The sequence below is a fragment of the Notolepis coatsorum genome (assembly GCF_963971535.1).
Source record: "Notolepis coatsorum genome assembly, chromosome: 9".
In the NCBI taxonomy this organism is placed as follows: Eukaryota; Metazoa; Chordata; class Actinopteri; order Aulopiformes; family Paralepididae; genus Notolepis; species Notolepis coatsorum.
The window spans coordinates 24,064,865-24,083,206 of record NC_140173.1 but is presented as its reverse complement, the minus strand read 5'-3'; the positions used below and the strand labels follow the sequence as shown (position 1 = coordinate 24,083,206).

At 48.9% G+C, this 18,342-nt stretch overlaps 1 protein-coding gene across 1 annotated transcript in view; it reads left to right on the top strand.

Moving 5' to 3' along the window:
- LOC311234561 (attractin-like protein 1) overlaps positions 1-18,342 on the top strand; it is a gene marked incomplete at both ends in the record, with an annotated part of 812,919 nt that overhangs the window by 595,237 nt on the left and 199,340 nt on the right. Inside the window, 1 exon segment of the mRNA XM_084321810.1 lies at positions 8,931-9,088. Within this exon segment, the coding sequence (XP_084177936.1) occupies positions 8,931-9,088 (158 nt within the window).

The following is an 18,342-nucleotide window of genomic DNA, read 5'->3' as shown; positions in this document are numbered from 1 at the left end:
CATTGCATCTGGGTTGTGCTGACCCCCGGGCGAAAGCAATTTGTGACTGATCAAAATTAGATTAGATTCAAATGTATTGTCATTATACAGTGAGTACAATACAATGTACGTAATGTACGTTAGTGCGTCGTTTCTAATAAACTATAGATTTAGAATATATATTATTAAATATATAGCCTACATGAAATTAATGGGGTGTGCTGAGAGCAGAATGTAGATGTGTACATTCTATTCCACTATAGCTACAATATATCCGTGCGATTGAGTTTAGTTCTTATATATTTGTTTATTCACTCATTCAGTCATTTGCCGTGTTTGTGTAGTGCTTTTATTTATTTTAGGACATCACAATGCCTTGTTGAATCATGACTATAAATGTAAAATATATTTTTTAATGATACAAATATATTCTTTCCGTGCTCGTAAATCCTGCTCTTAGCTACGAGCAAATCCTGAGAAGGAGCCGTTCGAGAACGCCAAAATCGTCCCGAAAAGCTTGTAAGTGGAGTTACGATGAAATTTGCTCGTAACTTTTCACGTAAGTCCGTTCGTGAATGAGGACCACTGTATCTAGTCAAAACCATACACATTCTAATTGGCCCAGGTCTCCAGTTGATGGGTGTTAAGTTCCATGGTGCTATGATTAACCTGGGGGGCACAATAATTTTATACAGTGAGTTTCAGAAAATTAAAACGTTTCTTTCGTTTTCCCAGGTTTTGTTTGTAGTTCTCCAGTGTTTATGTTTTAAGTAAAGCTCTTTTTGAATCACTACCTGCCGTGTCCTGCCTGTTACCTCTCTGCCCTGTCTGCTATTGGGTCCTACCACCACCTCCACACCCCAATCCCTAACAGTAGGTAGTTATGAGTACATTGTAAGACAGTTATAGGCAGTAGATATGTATGGATATGAGAGAAACAGAGTTTAGAGTTCATACTTTATGGAGTGTGTGTGTGTGTGTGTGTGTGTGTGTGTGTGTGTGTGTGTGTGTGTGTGTGTGTGTGTGTGTGTGTGTGTGTGTGTGTGTGTGTGTGTGTGTGTGTGTGTGTGTGTGTGTGTGTGTGTGTGTGTGTGTGTGTGTGTGTGTGTGTGTGTGTGTGTGTGTGTGTGTGTGTGTGTGTGACAGAGAGAGGGAGAGAAAGATAGAGTTTGGGGATGGGGGGGGGGGGGGGTCACCGTGAAGCAGAGTTCAGTGAGATGACAGCTGAGGGTAAGAAGCTTGCTGGTCTTCGAACTGAGATTCCTATAGCACCTCCCAGAGGGCTGAGAGGTGTCCTTGACGATAGTGCTGTTAAGGATTAGTGTTGGTGGAGGACCCAATCGCTGAACAGGACGAGGAGAGAATAGGCAGACAAGACATGGAGCCAGGGGTGAATTGTATCAAAACATTTCTTTACTTAAAAAATGGGCAGTAGCAACAAACTAAGGATTCTACAAAGGACAAGAACAAAACTCAGCCAGGCTGGCAGGAAAAGGATTGCAAAAACTAAGTACAAATAAAACACTAACCAAAAACGAACTGTGACATGAAAACAAAGATGAGCAGCAACAAAACATGGAACACTAGAATACACTTACTACTTAACTGGAGCACGATAGAATCAGGAACAGTGACATCAACCAGGAACATGGACATGAAACACAACAGTAACAAACGATGAACCGACACTGGAGGCTAGGGAACACACACCAGATATAGGGGGAACAATTAACACTAGAGAGACAGCAGGGCAATTAGCAAAACGAGACACACATGGGGTGAGAACCAGAAAGGAAACACACACATGAGAAAAATCGATCTTAAATTATGAATAATTTTTATGAAGAAATCTTTATTTTTTTAATGTTTTGAATTTTTAATTGTTTACATATTTGTTTCACATGCATCTGTAATATTATAAGTGTTTGTTGTTTTCCTTAAACATATACGTGAATGAACAAAATTAAGTAAAAATTAAAAAATTAAAAATAAAAGTATTTTTTTTTCACTTTTTTCCTTTTTTTTTTAGTTTTTTTCTCGAGTATAATATGCGATCAATCGATCTGGATTTTTCTTAAAAATGCCCATCCCTAGTAGATATCAGCAGTCCCAGTGGGGTCAAGAGGAGCAGAATTCTGCAGGGAATTACAGGCCTGATGTACTATACTGCAGGTGAGAGGTGGAGGAATGAGTTGCATGCTGTCTATGTATTTCACAAAGGGCTACCAAATAGTGTAGAACTTCAATTCAGAAACTTGAGAAACTTGAGATTGGCCCGAGCTAAACCTATCCTCCTCACATGCAGCTGGACCCATTTTGACTTTGCAATGCAGAAATCTCTGATTGGATTTGCAAGGCTGCCAATCATATTCAACCTCCGTGTATTGGATGTCAAGGGCTGTCAATCAATCAAACCTCCATTCAATGGCAAGAGTTTAACTGCACAGACCGTTCTTAGATGAAGTTAATAGCCTATTTTGATTCGCTGTTATTTATTATTTATTTAACAATGGGTCACACCTGTGAAGTTTTCTTCACGAATAATTACTGCAGGCAATACTGCAGTGCAGGCCTGCTCAGAGCTGTCAATTTTGGCCATTTTTGAAGAAAAAAAAATTCACTGGCATTTTTTTTACAGAGGAAAACATTTATAATAAAAAAAAATAATAATAATAATAAAAAAATATATATATATATATAGTTTTTTTTTTTTTTATATATATAGATAGGTATATGTAAATTAATAATAATTATGAATTATGAGTGAATTTGTGTTTCACGTGTTGTCATAGAGAAACCGCCACTGGTGTATTACAAAAACCTTGCAATAATGTGTCTTAAATTAATGAAAAGCATACATGCTCTGGACACAGAGCATATATCGTGTGGGTGATATGACTTGTATTATGCTTACAGAATTCCACGTATTTAGTTTTACAATGTCAAAGCCTTTTAATATAAATCAAAACGTTCCCGTATTTCTGCAATCTATGCGCAAAATAATAACGAGTTGAGTTCTAACAAAGAACGTATTACATGCTGGTATGCTGATAGAGTAAACTATTATATGAATGGTCCGTCCGCGAGGATAGCGACGAGGAGTCAGATAGCCATTAAATGCCATTTGAGAATATAGGCTATTAATGCAATGAAAACATATTATTTAATGTTTTCATAAGCGTAAAGATACAACAGCTAGATTAATGATCAAGTTAGTTTACTGTGCAGGGTTCGCAGGGCTGTGCATTGTGCTATTATATGCGCAAGTTACTGTTGCATAATGTAGGCTATGGCTGCTATTATATGTAATTCATATAGGCTACCTAATAGTATATGATTTTTAGAGGCATCTATTTTGTTGTCGGTATTAGGCTAATACCGACAACAAAACAGATGCCTCTAAAAATCATATTATAGCCAATCGAACACAACTAATAAAGGCATTCATATTACAGTACGGTTATAATGACACACCACCAACGCCAAACAGTGGTCAACGAACCGTCTTTATTAGTATTTTGAGCTGTCCAGGCAGAATTGCAGCAATGGTCTTAGGGAGCCGTTGATATCTGACATCACCGTGTACAAGTCAGCCTTTTATTTATCCCATAACACGGGTTGTGTCTTCTTGGTTCGACAGCGCCTCAGTGAACAATCTCCCGTGAAGTTTCTCAGAGTTCTGCTCGGGTCAGTCCATTATTTCACATCCCATGGGGGGTGTTTCATTACCATATATGGATAGTCATGCACGAGCATTGACGGTAGAACAAAGAGGTATTTATCAACACGGAGGAGCGTAGGACCTGTGTACGCACGGTTGATAAATCCCAATATTTCTGTGTGTGCACACATTCTAAATTCTGTGCTTACGTATGAAAATAGAAAACTTTCTAAGAAGTGTTAATAAATGAGGGCCCATGATTGGAACAAGCTGCCTATCCACATCAAGCAGAGCTCGAGCCTCCACAGCTTCAAGAGAAGCGTCAGGAAGTGGCTCATGTACAGAATAGAGGAATAGCCCCCTATAGTTTGAATGGGATTCCAATCAGTTTTTTGTTATTGTGGGGTATACAATTTTAGCGATAGTTTAGTCTTCTAATGTTTTAAATGTATGTGTTTTGTGTTATTGTCGTGTTTTTGTTGTGGCCTAACAGCCCTGGGACCATGACGTAAATAAGGGTTTTACTCTTTCTCATGTTATCCTTTGGATCCTTGTTGTGTTTTTAATCCATCAATAAAATCAATCACTGAAGGATTATAATTCCATTATATTCTAACCTCAGCCTCTGTGTGTCTATTCTATTATAATCTCTGCACCTGTGTGTCTATTGTATTGTCTCCAAACAGCATCTGTGTTTCTATTCTATTCTATTCTATTCTATTCTATTCTATTCTATTCTATTCTATTCTATTCTATTCTCACCTCAGCCTCTGTGTGTCTATTCTATTCTATTCTAATATCAACCCCTGTGTGTCTATTGTATTATATTCTAGTATATTCTAACCTCAGCCTAGTCTATTGTATTATAACCTCAGCTTCTGTGTGTATATTCTATTATGTTCTATTATATTCTAATATCTGCCTCTGTGTGTCTATTATATTCTAATATCTGCCTCTGTGTGTCTATTATATTCTAATCGCTGCCTCTGTGTGTCTATTGTATTCTAATCTCTGCCTCTGTGTGTCTATTATATTCTAATCTCTGCCTCTGTGTGTCTATTGTATTCTAATCTCTGCCTCTGTGTGTCTATTATATTCTAATCTCTGCCTCTGTGTGTCTATTGTATTCTAATCTCTGCCTCTGTGTGTCTATTATATTCTAATCTCTGCCTCTGTGTGTCTATTGTATTCTAATCGCTGCCTCTGTTGTCTATTGTATTCTAACCTCAGCCTCTGTGTGTCTATTATATTCTAATATCTGCCTCTGTGTGTCGATTATATTATAATCTCTGCCTCTGTGTGTCTATTGTATTCTAATCTCTGCCTCTGTGTGTCTATTGTATTCTAATCTCTGCCTCTGTGTGTCTATTGTATTCTAACCTCAGCCTCTGTGTGTCTATTATATTCTAATATCTGCCTCTGTGTGTCGATTATATTATAATCTCTGCCTCTGTGTGTCTATTATATTCTAATATCTGCCTCTGTGTGTCTATTGTTACGAGGGGGTAGGTTGAACACAGTTTGCAGCAAGGGAACGGAATGGAGGAGGCAGAGACGGCAGGATACGTGTAAACAGACTTTACTGAACACGACAAAAACACGAAAAATAAACAATAACAAAACAAAAGACTAATCTACTCACAAGCGCATCTACAAACAGCAAGGCACAGGGGCACACAGGAGAACGAAGAGAAGGGTAACACAGAGGACTTGAAGGAACATGAGACAATGAAGCCACAAGGATGTGAGGACAGACAGAACCTAAATACCCAAACCAATTAACAATCAAGAACACCTGGCCAACACAGAATCACAACACAACCCAGACAATAAAGCAATGACAAACTAAACACAACTAGACACCACGGCAATGACACACAACAACACAACAGGGGGGTGACATCACACATAGACAGGGGTGGCCCAGGACAACAGAACATTACAAATCAAATCCACAATGTGCAACCAAACTGTGATAGCAGCCCGTACCATAGGGCTTAGGTCCCTAGGAGGCAGAGAGCCAATGTTAGGCAGAGAGCCTAATGTTAGGTGGAGGGCACTGCCCAATGTTACCATCCTGCCCAGTCCAGCCAGGACCGGGCCTAGGATCGTGACAGTACCTCCCCCTCAACGGGGGGCTTCCAGACCCCCGAAAACAACGTCCATAACCAAGTGAGGGAGGAAGCTGGAACCCCGGAGAGGACCCAGGGAGAGGACCCGAAGACCGGGGACCGGGAGGCCGAGCGAAAACCCCAGGAGGGGCATAGCAGCCAGGGGGGCTGAAAATGGGCGCAGATGCCCGGAGAGGGGGGGTGAGGACGGGAACAGAGGCCCGGAGAGGAGGAGCGGGGAAGGGAACAGAGACCCGGCGAGGGGGGGTGGGGACGGGCGCCGAGACCCGGGGAGGGGGGCAGAACCTGAGAACAGAGGTCCGACAAGGGGGGGTGGGGATGGGCAAGGAGACCTGGGGAGGGGGACTGGACCTGGGAACAGAGGCCCGACGAAGGGGGGTGGGAACTGGTGTAGAAGCCCGGGAAGGGGAGCTGGACCCCGGAGCCGGATCCCGGACGAGAGGCCCTCCAGCCACCGGACTAGGAACCGGTTTGGGAGAGCCGGAACGGAGGTGCAGCGGCGACGACCCCCGGAGCAGGATCCCCCGCATCCACGGCGAAGACCATGGCGAGGACCAGGACACCGATCACGGCGCAGAGCTGGACCAGACGGGGAGCCAGGATCTCGGCGGCGAGGCGTGGTGTAGGATCCGGGGATGAGGAGTCAGGACCCAGAGGAGAGGCTGGACTGGGCGTGGAAGCTGGACCAGCTGTGGAGGCCTTGTTAGCCATACTAGCCTCAGGGGCTAGGCTAACTGTGGGCCCTGGACTCACTGTGGGAACTGTGCTAGCTGGGGAGGCCTGGCTAGCTGCCGAGGCTAAGCTAACAGTCGGAGAGAGCCTAGCAGCTCCTGTCCTGATAGGCCTCCTAGGCCAGCTAGCTGAAGAGACCTGACTAGCTGCAGGGACAATACTAGCTTGGGACATCTGGTCCGTCTCAGGTACCAGACTCACCGTGAACCTGGAGCCTAGTTTAGCAGTGGGCGTCTGGTTAGCTATAGTAGCGGGGCTAACAGGCAGAGCTGTGCTAACTGGGGATGGCCGGTTAGCTATAGGAACGGAGCTAACGGGCGGAGCTGTGTTAGCTGTGGACGTCTGGTTAGCTGTATGAGCGGAGCTAACGGGCGGAGCTGTGCCAACTGGAGACGTCTGGCCATCTATAGTGGCGGAGCTAACAGGCGGAGCTGTGCTAACTGAGGACGGCCGGTTAGCTATAGGGACGGAGCTAACGGGCGGAGCTGTGTTAGCTGTGGACGTCTGGTTAGCTATATGAGCGGAGCTAACAGGTGGAGCTGTGCTAACTGGGGACGGCCGGTTAGCTATAGGCACGGAGCTAACGGGCGGGTCTGTGTTAGCTGTGGACGTCTGATCAGCGATGGACATCTGAACAGTCTCAACGGCTGTGGGGGGCTCTAGGCTGGCCGTGAGTCTAAGAATAGTCGGCAGGCTAGCTACCCTAGCCTCCGGCTTATACTTCTCCATGAGGGCAGCAACATGTTCAGCCATCTCCCACATCGCTGGCTCAAGTGTCGGATTCTCCATGGCGACCTGGTCGATCTTCCGGAGCAGGAACACCCACTTGGCCGGTGAGTAATGCTGCATGTCACCGGCAATCAGGCTCTGGATGACCCAAATGGTACCGCTTGCCCTTACTGCTGCATTCGTTACTGGTGGCTTCATTCTGTTACGAGGGGGTAGGTTGAACACAGTTTGCAGCAATGGAACGGAATGGAGGAGGCAGAGACGGCAGGATACGTGTAAACAGACTTTACTGAACACGACAAAAACACAGAAAATAAACAATAACAAAACAAAAGACGAATCTACTCACAAGCGCATCTACAAACAGCAAGGCACGGGGGCACACAGGAGAACGACGAGAAGGGTAACACAGAGGACTTGAAGGAACATGAGACAATGAAGCCACAAGGAAGTGAGGACAGACGGAACCTAAATACCCAAACCAATTAACAATCAAGAACACCTGGCCAACACAGAATCACAACACAACCCAGACAATAAAGCAATGACAAACTAAACACAACTAGACACCACAGCAATGACACACAACAACACAACAGGGGGGTGACATCACACATAGGAGTGGCCCAGGACAACGGAACATTACAAATCAAAACCTACAATGTGCAACCAAACTGTGATAGCAGCCCGTACCATAGGGCTTAGGTCCCTAGGAGGCAGAGAGCCAATGTTAGGCAGAGAGCCAATGTTGGGTGGAGGGCATTGCCCAATGTTAGGTGGAGGGCACTGCCCAATGTTACCATCATGCCCAGTCCAGCCAGGACCGGGGCTAGGATCGTGACAGTCTATTATATTCTAATCTCTGCCTCTGTGTTTCTATTGTATTCTAAGCTCTGCCTCTGTGTGTCTATTGTGTTGTCTCAAGTTCAAGTTTCTTTATTAGTTGTCATACAGAAGTAGAGAATACTTTTATATAAAATGCTTCTTTCTGTTTTGCTCCAGATATTGTGCTAGATAAAAATAGATAAGTATAAAATAAGTATAGTAAGTATAAAATAGAAGTCAAGTATGTATACACAAGTTCAATATATACATATATACAATGTACAATGCATAGTAGAAAAGTAACTGAGTTACAATACAATATACTATACAGTACAATGCAGAAATGGGATGAGGTACAATTTAGGTACAATTTACAGTAAGGTGTAATGAGGTATGGGTTGTAGTGCAAATTCTTTACCAATAAATATAAAGTGTGTTTAGGTGTTCTAAAGTGGTTAAAGTGGGTGCTGGAGTGAGTTGTTTGTTTAAAGTGAGTGTGTGCATGTGGATGTGTGTGCTGTGAGTGATTTGATGGTTGTTACATAGTGTTATTGTCATTTAGCATTCTGATGGCCTGAGGATAGAAGCTCCTTTTGAGTCTCTCTGTGCTTGCCATGAGACTCCGGTATCGCTTGCCTGACCGCAGCAGTTCAAAGAGGCAGTTGTTTGGGTGCCTAGAGTCTTTGATTATTCTCTTAGCCTTACCCATGCACCGCTTGTTGTAAATGTCTTGGAGAGTGGGAAGCCCCCCTCCAATTGTGCGTTCGGCTGAACGGGCCACTCTCTGTAGTCTGCTACGGTCTCCTAACAACCTCTGTGTGTATTGTATTGTCTCCTAACGGCCTCTGTGTGTCTCTGTCTGTCCTGTCCAGCTGGGACTATCTCAGGTGAGGAGCTGGCCATCGTGGCGAGGAGCCACATCAAGGAGCACCGTGACAGTTTCTCCTGCGAGAAGTTCAACTTCAGGCTGCACCACAACATCACCTTCTACGTCTATGTCTCCAACTTCACCTGGCCCATCAAGATCCAGGTATGAAGATGCTGTAGGCTAGAGGTTCACCTGGCCAGCGATTTGAAACAGCTGGTTTAGGACTGGGGGCGAGTTCTGTCCTTGTAGCATTTGCAATTGAAAAGTCACTGCAGTAGGTGCTCTGATGCGCTGACATCGAGGTGTGCTTTTCAATCCGGAGACTACTGTGTCCACGAGACCTTTGGCGAGACAGGAGATACACGTTGAAGTCTCTCTAAACGACTGCTCTGTGCTGTTTAAAGGATGAAGAGATAGCCTGTGTGGAGAAATGGTTGAATTGTAAACACCAGGATAAACAGTTGAACAAAGCATTGTAAAAACCAGGATAAACAGTTGAACAAAGCATTGTAAACACCAGGAGAAACAGTTGAACAAAGCATTGTAAACACCAGGAGAAACAGTTGAACAAAGCATTGTAAAAACCAGGATAAACAGTTGAACAAAGCATTGTAAAAACCAGGATAAACAGTTGAACAAAGCATTGTAAACACCAGGAGGATGTTTGTGCCACGCGGTTCCCCCCTCAGACGCAGAACCTGCCTGACAGACACAGATAATAAACCATTATGAAAAAAGTGTTTTGGTAAATCCCCCCATCACGTTTAATGATCTGTGAGTTTGCCAGTGTCTCTCCCATCAATTATGCAGCGCGGCATTAAATGTGCAGACGGCGGGGGAAACACGCCAAATATTCACACTCCGATCACACGAGGCGTTAAATTGAAGTCGACTTTTAGCGGAGATATTTCAAGACGACTGTCGTACCACAGAGGGCGGAGTGATGGATAGAAGAGAGGGAGAGAGAGTGGGAGGGGAAGGATAGAAGTGAGAGATGAGGAGCGAAAGCAGACAGGCAAGGTTTCTGATGGTACAACCTAATAGGTTAAGGGTTTGGAAAATAGCATATGTTCAGTGAAGGGGTGATGGATAGTGGGAGAGGTGGAGAGATGGAGAGATGGAGAATAAGAATTTCGGATCAATGTGGAGACCAGCACTATCGCAGGTAACCTAGACATCTGTGCTGTGTTTAATCAATCTGTAATCCAGTGGCTCAGGAGGTAGAGCGCTCACCTGGTAATCTGAAGGTTCCCGGTTCGATTCCGGCTTCTCCCGGCAAAGTGTCCTTGAGCAAGACGCTTAACCCCCTAACTGCTCCTGAGAACCCCCCTCCCAACAACTACAGTTGAGGTGCCCTTGAGCAAGGTATTTAAGTCAAACTGTTCCAGTGTAGTTGTTCAGTGATAGTATTGTGCAGGTGGTGGTTAAATCAAACTGTTCCAGTGTAGTTGTTCAGTGATAGTATTGTGCAGGTGGTGGTTAAATCAAACTGTTCCAGTGTAGTTGTTTAGTGATAGTATTGTGCAGGTGGTGGTTAAATCAAACTGTTCCAGTGTAGTTGTTCAGTGATAGTATTGTGCAGGTGGTGGTTAAATCAAACTGTTCCAGTGTAGTTGTTCAGTGATAGTATTGTGCAGGTGGTGGTTAAATCAAACTGTTCCAGTGTAGTTGTTCAGTGATAGTATTGTGCAGGTGGTGGTTAAATCAAACTGTTCCAGTGTAGTTGTTCAGTGATAGTATTGTGCAGGTGGTGGTTAAGTCAAACTGTTCCAGTGTAGTTGTTTGGTGATAGTATTGTGCAGGTGGTGGTTAAATCAAACTGTTCCAGTGTAGTTGTTCAGTGATAGTATTGTGCAGGTGGTGGTTAAGTCAAACCGTTCCAGTGTAGTTGTTCAGTGATAGTATTGTGCAGGTGGTGGTTAAATCAAACTGTTCCAGTGTAGTTGTTTAGTGATAGTATTGTGCAGGTGGTGGTTAAATCAAACTGTTCCAGTGTAGTTGTTCAGTGATAGTATTGTGGAGGTGGTGGTTAAGTCAAACTGTTCCAGTGTAGTTGTTCAGTGATAGTATTGTGCAGGTGGTGGTTAAATCAAACTGTTCCAGTGTAGTTGTTTAGTGATAGTATTGTGCAGGTGGTGGTTAAATCAAACTGTTCCAGTGTAGTTGTTTAGTGATAGTATTGTGCAGGTGGTGGTTAAATCAAACTGTTCCAGTGTAGTTGTTTAGTGATAGTATTGTGCAGGTGGTGGTTAAATCAAACTGATCCAGTGTAGTTGTTTAGTGATAGTATTGTGCAGGTGGTGGTTAAATCAAACTGTTCCAGTGTAGTTGTTTAGTGATAGTATTGTGCAGGTGGTGGTTAAATCAAACTGATCCAGTGTAGCTGTTTAGTGATAGTATTGTGCAGGTGGTGGTTAAATCAAACTGATCCAGTGTAGCTGTTTAGTGATAGTATTGTGCAGGTGGTGGTTAAATCAAACCGTTCAAGTGTAGCTGCTCTGTGTTGTGCAGGTCCGTGGGAGGGGATTATGTGCAACTGCTCTGTGAGAGTATCTGTGCTGTGTGTCTGTGCTGTGTGTCTGTGAGAGTGTCTGTGAGAGTGTCTGTGCTCTCAAACTGCCAAACGCCCCCAGATGAATAAACGGTGTGCAGCGATGTGTGCCGCAGAGAGAAAATGAAAAGTGTTATTCGGTTTACTTTACTCGGCGAAGGACAATTCATTGAATTATCTGAATGACACAACATAGATCTCTACAGCGAAATGCAGTATAGATGTGATATTGAACTGAAGAAAGCAAACCTCACAAATGGAATGAAGTATAAAAATAAAATAAAAGCACACACTGACAATCTAATTCTTCAGACGAAGAAACCATGTAGGTTGTTTGTTTTTCAGGAGTTTTCAGGTGAAATAATTTTTTTCAAACCTATTAGAAGATGAGCTAATTCGGCGTGTTGTGTACATTCAAATGTAAAGACAGCAACGGCTGAGTACTTCCAGGTGATTACGCACAGGGTCACGCCCTCCGAGTGGTTTTGAATTAATTTACAATTAATCAAATAAATCAATAAAATAATTAATGGTTGGATGATTCTTCGTCTTAATAATTGAATGATTATGAGATCCACACTATAGCTCTGAGAGAGCAGCTAGAGCCAGGCCCAGAGAGCAGCTAGAGCCAGGCCCTGAGAGAGCAGCTATAGAGCCAGGCCCAGAGAGCAGCTAGAGCCAGAGAGCAGCTAGAGGCCCAGAGAGCAGCTAGAGCCAGAGAGCAGCTAGAGCCCAGAGAGCAGCTAGAGCCAGAGAGCAGCTAGAGGCCCAGAGAGCAGCTAGAGCCCAGAGAGCAGCTAGAGCCAGAGAGCAGCTAGAGCCCAGAGAGCAGCTAGAGCCAGAGAGCAGCTAGAGGCCCAGAGAGCAGCTAGAGCCCAGAGAGCAGCTAGAGCCAGAGAGCAGCTATAGCCAGAGAGCAGCTAGAGGCTCAGAGAGCAGCTAGAGCCCAGAGAGCAGCTAGAGCCAGAGAGCAGCTAGAGCCAGAGAGCAGCTAGAGCCAGAGAGCAGCTAGAGCCCAGAGAGCAGCTAGAGCCAGAGAGCAGCTAGAGCCAGAGAGCAGCTAGAGCCCAGAGAGCAGCTAGAGCCAGAGAGAAGCTAGAGCCAGAGAGCAGCTAGAGCCAGAGAGCAGCTAGAGCCAGAGAGCAGCTAGAGCCAGAGAGCAGCTAGAGCCAGAGAGCAGCTAGAGCCAGAGAGCAGCTAGAGCCAGAGAGCAGCTAGAGCCAGAGAGCAGCTAGAGCCCAGAGAGCAGCTAGAGCCAGAGAGCAGCTAGAGCCAGAGAGCAGCTAGAGCCAGAGAGCAGCTAGAGCCAGAGAGCAGCTAGAGCCAGAGAGCAGCTAGAGCCCAGAGAGCAGCTAGAGCCAGAGAGCAGCTAGAGCCAGAGAGCAGCTAGAGCCAGAGAGCAGCTAGAGCCAGAGAGCAGCTAGAGCCAGAGAGCAGCTAGAGCCAGAGAGCAGCTAGAGCCAGAGAGCAGCTAGAGCCAGAGAGCAGCTAGAGCCAGAGAGCAGCTAGAGCCAGAGAGCAGCTAGAGCCAGAGAGCAGCTAGAGCCAGAGAGCAGCTATAGAGCCCAGAGAGCAGCTAGAGCCAGAGAGCAGCTAGAGCCAGAGAGCAGCTAGAGCCAGAGAGCAGCTAGAGTCAGAGAGCAGCTAGAGCCCAGAGAGCAGCTAGAGCCAGAGAGCAGCTAGAGCCAGAGAGCAGCTAGAGCCCAGAGAGCAGCTAGAGCCCAGAGAGCAGCTAGAGCCCAGAGAGCAGCTAGAGCCAGAGAGCAGCTAGAGCCAGAGAGCAGCTAGAGCCCAGAGAGCAGCTAGAGCCAGAGAGCAGCTAGAGCCCAGAGAGCAGCTAGAGCCAGAGAGCAGCTATAGCCAGAGAGCAGCTAGAGCCCAGAGAGCAGCTAGAGCCCAGAGAGCAGCTAGAGCCAGAGAGCAGCTAGAGCCCAGAGAGCAGCTAGAGCCCAGAGAGCAGCTAGAGCCAGAGAGCAGCTATAGCCAGAGAGCAGCTAGAGCCCAGAGAGCAGCTAGAGCCCAGAGAGCAGCTAGAGCCAGAGAGCAGCTAGAGGCAGAGAGCAGCTAGATGCAGAGAGCAGCTAGAGCCAGAGAGCAGCTAGAGCCAGAGAGCAGCTAGAGCCAGAGAGCAGCTAGAGGCAGAGAGCAGCTAGAGCCAGAGAGCAGCTAGAGCCAGAGAGCAGCTAGAGCCCAGAGAGCAGCTAGAGCCAGAGAGCAGCTAGAGCCAGAGAGCAGCTAGAGCCCAGAGAGCAGCTAGAACCCAGAGAGCAGCTAGAGCCCAGAGAGCAGCTAGAGCCAGAGATCAGCTAGAGCCAGAGATCAGCTATAGAGCCCAGAGAGCAGCTAGAGCCCAGAGAGCAGCTAGAGCCAGAGAGCAGCTAGAGCCAGAGAGCAGCTAGAGCCAGAGAGCAGCTAGAGCCCAGAGAGCAGCTAGAGCCAGAGAGCAGCTAGAGCCAGAGAGCAGCTAGAGCCAGAGAGCAGCTAGAGCCAGAGAGCAGCTAGAGCCAGAGAGCAGCTAGAGCCAGAGAGCAGCTAGAGGCCAGAGAGCAGCTAGAGCCCAGAGAGCAGCTAGAGCCCAGAGAGCAGCTAGAGCCCAGAGAGCAGCTAGAGCCAGAGAGCAGCTAGAGCCCAGAGAGCAGCTAGAGCCAGAGAGCAGCTAGAGCCAGAGAGCAGCTAGAGCCCAGAGAGCAGCTAGAGTCAGAGAGCAGCTAGAGCCAGAGAGCAGCTAGAGCCAGAGAGCAGCTAGAGGCCAGAGAGCAGCTAGAGCCCAGAGAGCAGCTAGAGCCCAGAGAGCAGCTAGAGTCAGAGAGCAGCTAGAGCCAGAGAGCAGCTAGAGCCAGAGAGCAGCTAGAGCCAGAGAGCAGCTAGAGCCCAGAGAGCAGCTATAGAGCCAGAGAGCAGCTAGAGCCCAGAGAGCAGCTAGAGCCAGAGAGCAGCTAGAGCCAGAGAGCAGCTAGAGCCAGAGAGCAGCTAGAGCCAGAGAGCAGCTAGAGCCAGAGAGCAGCTAGAGCCAGAGAGCAGCTAGAGCCAGAGAGCAGCTAGAGCCCAGAGAGCAGCTAGAGGCAGAGAGCAGCTAGAGCCCAGAGAGCAGCTAGAGCCAGAGAGCAGCTAGAGCCAGAGAGCAGCTAGAGCCAGAGAGCAGCTAGAGCCCAGAGAGCAGCTAGAGCCAGAGAGCAGCTAGAGCCAGAGAGCAGCTAGAGCCAGAGAGCAGCTAGAGCCCAGAGAGCAGCTAGAGCCCAGAGAGCAGCTAGAGCCAGAGAGCAGCTAGAGCCAGAGAGCAGCTAGAGCCAGAGAGCAGCTAGAGCCAGAGAGCAGCTAGAGCCCAGAGAGCAGCTAGAGCCCAGAGAGCAGCTAGAGCCCAGAGAGCAGCTAGAGCCAGAGAGCAGCTAGAGCCAGAGAGCAGCTAGAGCCAGAGAGCAGCTAGAGCCAGAGAGCAGAGAGCAGCTAGAGAGCAGCTAGAGCCCAGAGAGCAGCTAGAGCCCAGAGAGCAGCTAGAGTCAGAGAGCAGCTAGAGCCAGAGAGCAGCTAGAGGCAGAGAGCAGCTAGAGCCCAGAGAGCAGCTAGAGTCAGAGAGCAGCTAGAGCCAGAGAGCAGCTAGAGCCAGAGAGCAGCTAGAGCCAGAGAGCAGCTAGAGCCAGAGAGCAGCTAGAGCCAGAGAGCAGCTAGAGCCAGAGAGCAGCTAGAGCCAGAGAGCAGCTAGAGCCAGAGAGCAGCTAGAGCCAGAGAGTAGCTAGAGCCCAGAGAGCAGCTAGAGCCAGAGAGCAGCTAGAGCCAGAGAGCAGCTAGAGCCAGAGAGCAGCTAGAGCCAGAGAGCAGCTAGAGCCAGAGAGCAGCTAGAGCCAGAGAGCAGCTAGAGCCAGAGAGCAGCTAGAGCCAGAGAGCAGCTAGAGCCCAGAGAGCAGCTAGAGCCCAGAGAGCAGCTAGAGCCCAGAGAGCAGCTAGAGCCAGAGCAGCTAGAGCCCAGAGAGCAGCTAGAGCCAGAGAGCAGCTAGAGCCAGAGAGCAGCTAGAGCCAGAGAGCAGCTAGAGCCAGAGAGCAGCTAGAGCCAGAGAGCAGCTAGAGCCCAGAGAGCAGCTAGAGCCAGAGAGCAGCTAGAACCAGAGAGCAGCTAGAGTCAGAGAGCAGCTAGAGCCAGAGAGCAGCTAGAGCCAGAGAGCAGCTAGAGCCAGAGAGCAGCTAGAGCCAGAGAGCAGCTAGAGCCCAGAGAGCAGCTATAGAGCCCAGAGAGCAGCTAGAGCCAGAGAGCAGCTAGAGGCAGAGAGCAGCTAGAGCCAGAGAGCAGCTAGAGCCAGAGAGCAGCTAGAGCCAGAGAGCAGCTAGAGCCCAGAGAGCAGCTAGAGCCCAGATAGCAGCTAGAGCCAGAGAGCAGCTAGAGCCAGAGAGCAGCTAGAGCCAGAGAGCAGCTAGAGCCAGAGAGCAGCTAGAGCCCAGAGAGCAGCTAGAGCCCAGAGAGTAGCTAGAGCCCAGAGAGCAGCTAGAGGCCCAGAGAGCAGCTAGAGCCCAGAGAGCAGCTAGAGCCAGAGAGCAGCTAGAGCCAGAGAGCAGCTAGAGCCCAGAGAGCAGCTAGAGCCCAGAGAGCAGCTAGAGCCAGAGAGCAGCTAGAGCCAGAGAGCAGCTAGAGCCAGAGAGCAGCTAGAGCCCAGAGAGCAGCTAGAGCCCAGAGAGCAGCTAGAGCCAGAGAGCAGCTAGAGCCCAGAGAGCAGCTAGAGCCAGAGAGCAGCTAGAGCCCAGAGAGCAGCTAGAGCCAGAGAGCAGCTAGAGCCCAGAGAGCAGCTAGAGCCAGAGAGCAGCTAGAGCCAGAGAGCAGCTAGAGCCAGAGAGCAGCTAGAGTCAGAGAGCAGCTAGAGCCAGAGAGCAGCTAGAGCCAGAGAGCAGCTAGAGCCCAGAGAGCAGCTAGAGCCAGAGAGCAGCTAGAGCCCAGAGAGCAGCTAGAGCCCAGAGAGCAGCTAGAGCCAGAGAGCAGCTAGAGCCCAGAGAGCAGCTAGAGCCAGAGAGCAGCTAGAGCCCAGAGAGCAGCTAGAGCCCAGAGAGCAGCTAGAGCCAGAGAGCAGCTAGAGCCCAGAGAGCAGCTAGAGCCAGAGAGCAGCTAGAGCCCAGAGAGCAGCTAGAGCCAGAGAGCAGCTAGAGCCCAGAGAGCAGCTAGAGCCAGAGAGCAGCTAGAGCCCAGAGAGCAGCTAGAGTCAGAGAGCAGCTAGAGCCAGAGAGCAGCTAGAGCCCAGAGAGCAGCTAGAGGCCCAGAGAGCAGCTAGAGCCAGAGAGCAGCTAGAGCCCAGAGAGCAGCTAGAGCCAGAGAGCAGCTAGAGCCAGAGAGCAGCTAGAGCCAGAGAGCAGCTAGAGCCCAGAGAGCAGCTAGAGCCAGAGAGCAGCTAGAGCCCAGAGAGCAGCTAGAGCCCAGAGAGCAGCTAGAGCCAGAGAGCAGCTAGAGCCAGAGAGCAGCTAGAGCCCAGAGAGCAGCTAGAGCCAGAGAGCAGCTAGAGCCAGAGAGCAGCTAGAGCCAGAGAGCAGCTAGAGCCAGAGAGCAGCTAGAGCCAGAGAGCAGAGAGCAGCTAGAGCCAGAGAGCAGCTAGAGCCAGAGAGCAGCTAGAGACAGAGAGCAGCTAGAGCCAGAGAGCAGCTAGAGCCAGAGAGCAGCTAGAGACAGAGAGCAGCTAGAGCCAGAGAGCAGCTAGAGCCAGAGAGCAGCTAGAGCCAGAGAGCAGCTAGAGCCAGAGAGCAGCTAGAGCCCAGAGAGCAGCTAGAGCCAGAGAGCAGCTAGAGCCAGAGAGCAGCTAGAGCCAGAGAGCAGCTAGAGCCAGAGAGCAGCTAGAGCCCAGAGAGCAGCTAGAGCCCAGAGAGCAGCTAGAGCCAGAGAGCAGCTAGAGCCAGAGAGCAGCTAGAGCCCAGAGAGCAGCTAGAGCCAGAGAGCAGCTAGAGCCAGAGAGCAGCTAGAGCCCAGAGAGCAGCTAGAGCCAGAGAGCAGCTAGAGCCAGAGAGCAGCTAGAGCCCAGAGAGCAGCTAGAGCCCAGAGAGCAGCTAGAGCCAGAGAGCAGCTAGAGCCCAGAGAGAAGCTAGAGCCAGAGAGCAGCTAGAGCCAGAGAGCAGCTAGAGCCAGAGAGCAGCTAGAGCCAGAGAGCAGCTAGAGCCCAGAGAGCAGCTAGAGCCAGAGAGCAGCTAGAGCCCAGAGAGCAGCTAGAGCCCAGAGAGCAGCTAGAGCCAGAGAGCAGCTAGAGCCAGAGAGCAGCTAGAGCCAGAGAGCAGCTAGAGCCAGAGAGCAGCTAGAGCCCAGAGAGCAGCTAGAGCCAGAGAGCAGCTAGAGCCCAGAGAGCAGCTAGAGCCCAGAGAGCAGCTAGAGCCAGAGAGCAGCTAGAGCCCAGAGAGCAGCTAGAGCCAGAGAGCAGCTAGAGCCGGAGAGCAGCTAGAGCCAGAGAGCAGCTAGAGCCAGAGAGCAGCTAGAGCCCAGAGAGCAGCTAGAGCCCAGAGAGCAGCTAGAGCCCAGAGAGCAGCTAGAGCCCAGAGAGCAGCTAGAGCCAGAGAGCAGCTAGAGCCAGAGAGCAGCTAGAGCCAGAGAGCAGCTAGAGGCCCAGAGAGCAGCTAGAGCCCAGAGAGCAGCTAGAGCCAGAGAGCAGCTAGAGGCCCAGAGAGCAGCTAGAGCCAGAGAGCAGCTAGAGCCAGAGAGCAGCTAGAGCCAGAGAGCAGCTAGAGCCAGAGAGCAGCTAGAGCCCAGAGAGCAGCTAGAGCCAGAGAGCAGCTAGAGCCAGAGAGCAGCTAGAGCCAGAGAGCAGCTAGAGCCCAGAGAGCAGCTAGAGCCCAGAGAGCAGCTAGAGCCAGCGAGCAGCTAGAGCCCAGAGAGCAGCTAGAGCCAGAGAGCAGCTAGAGCCAGAGAGCA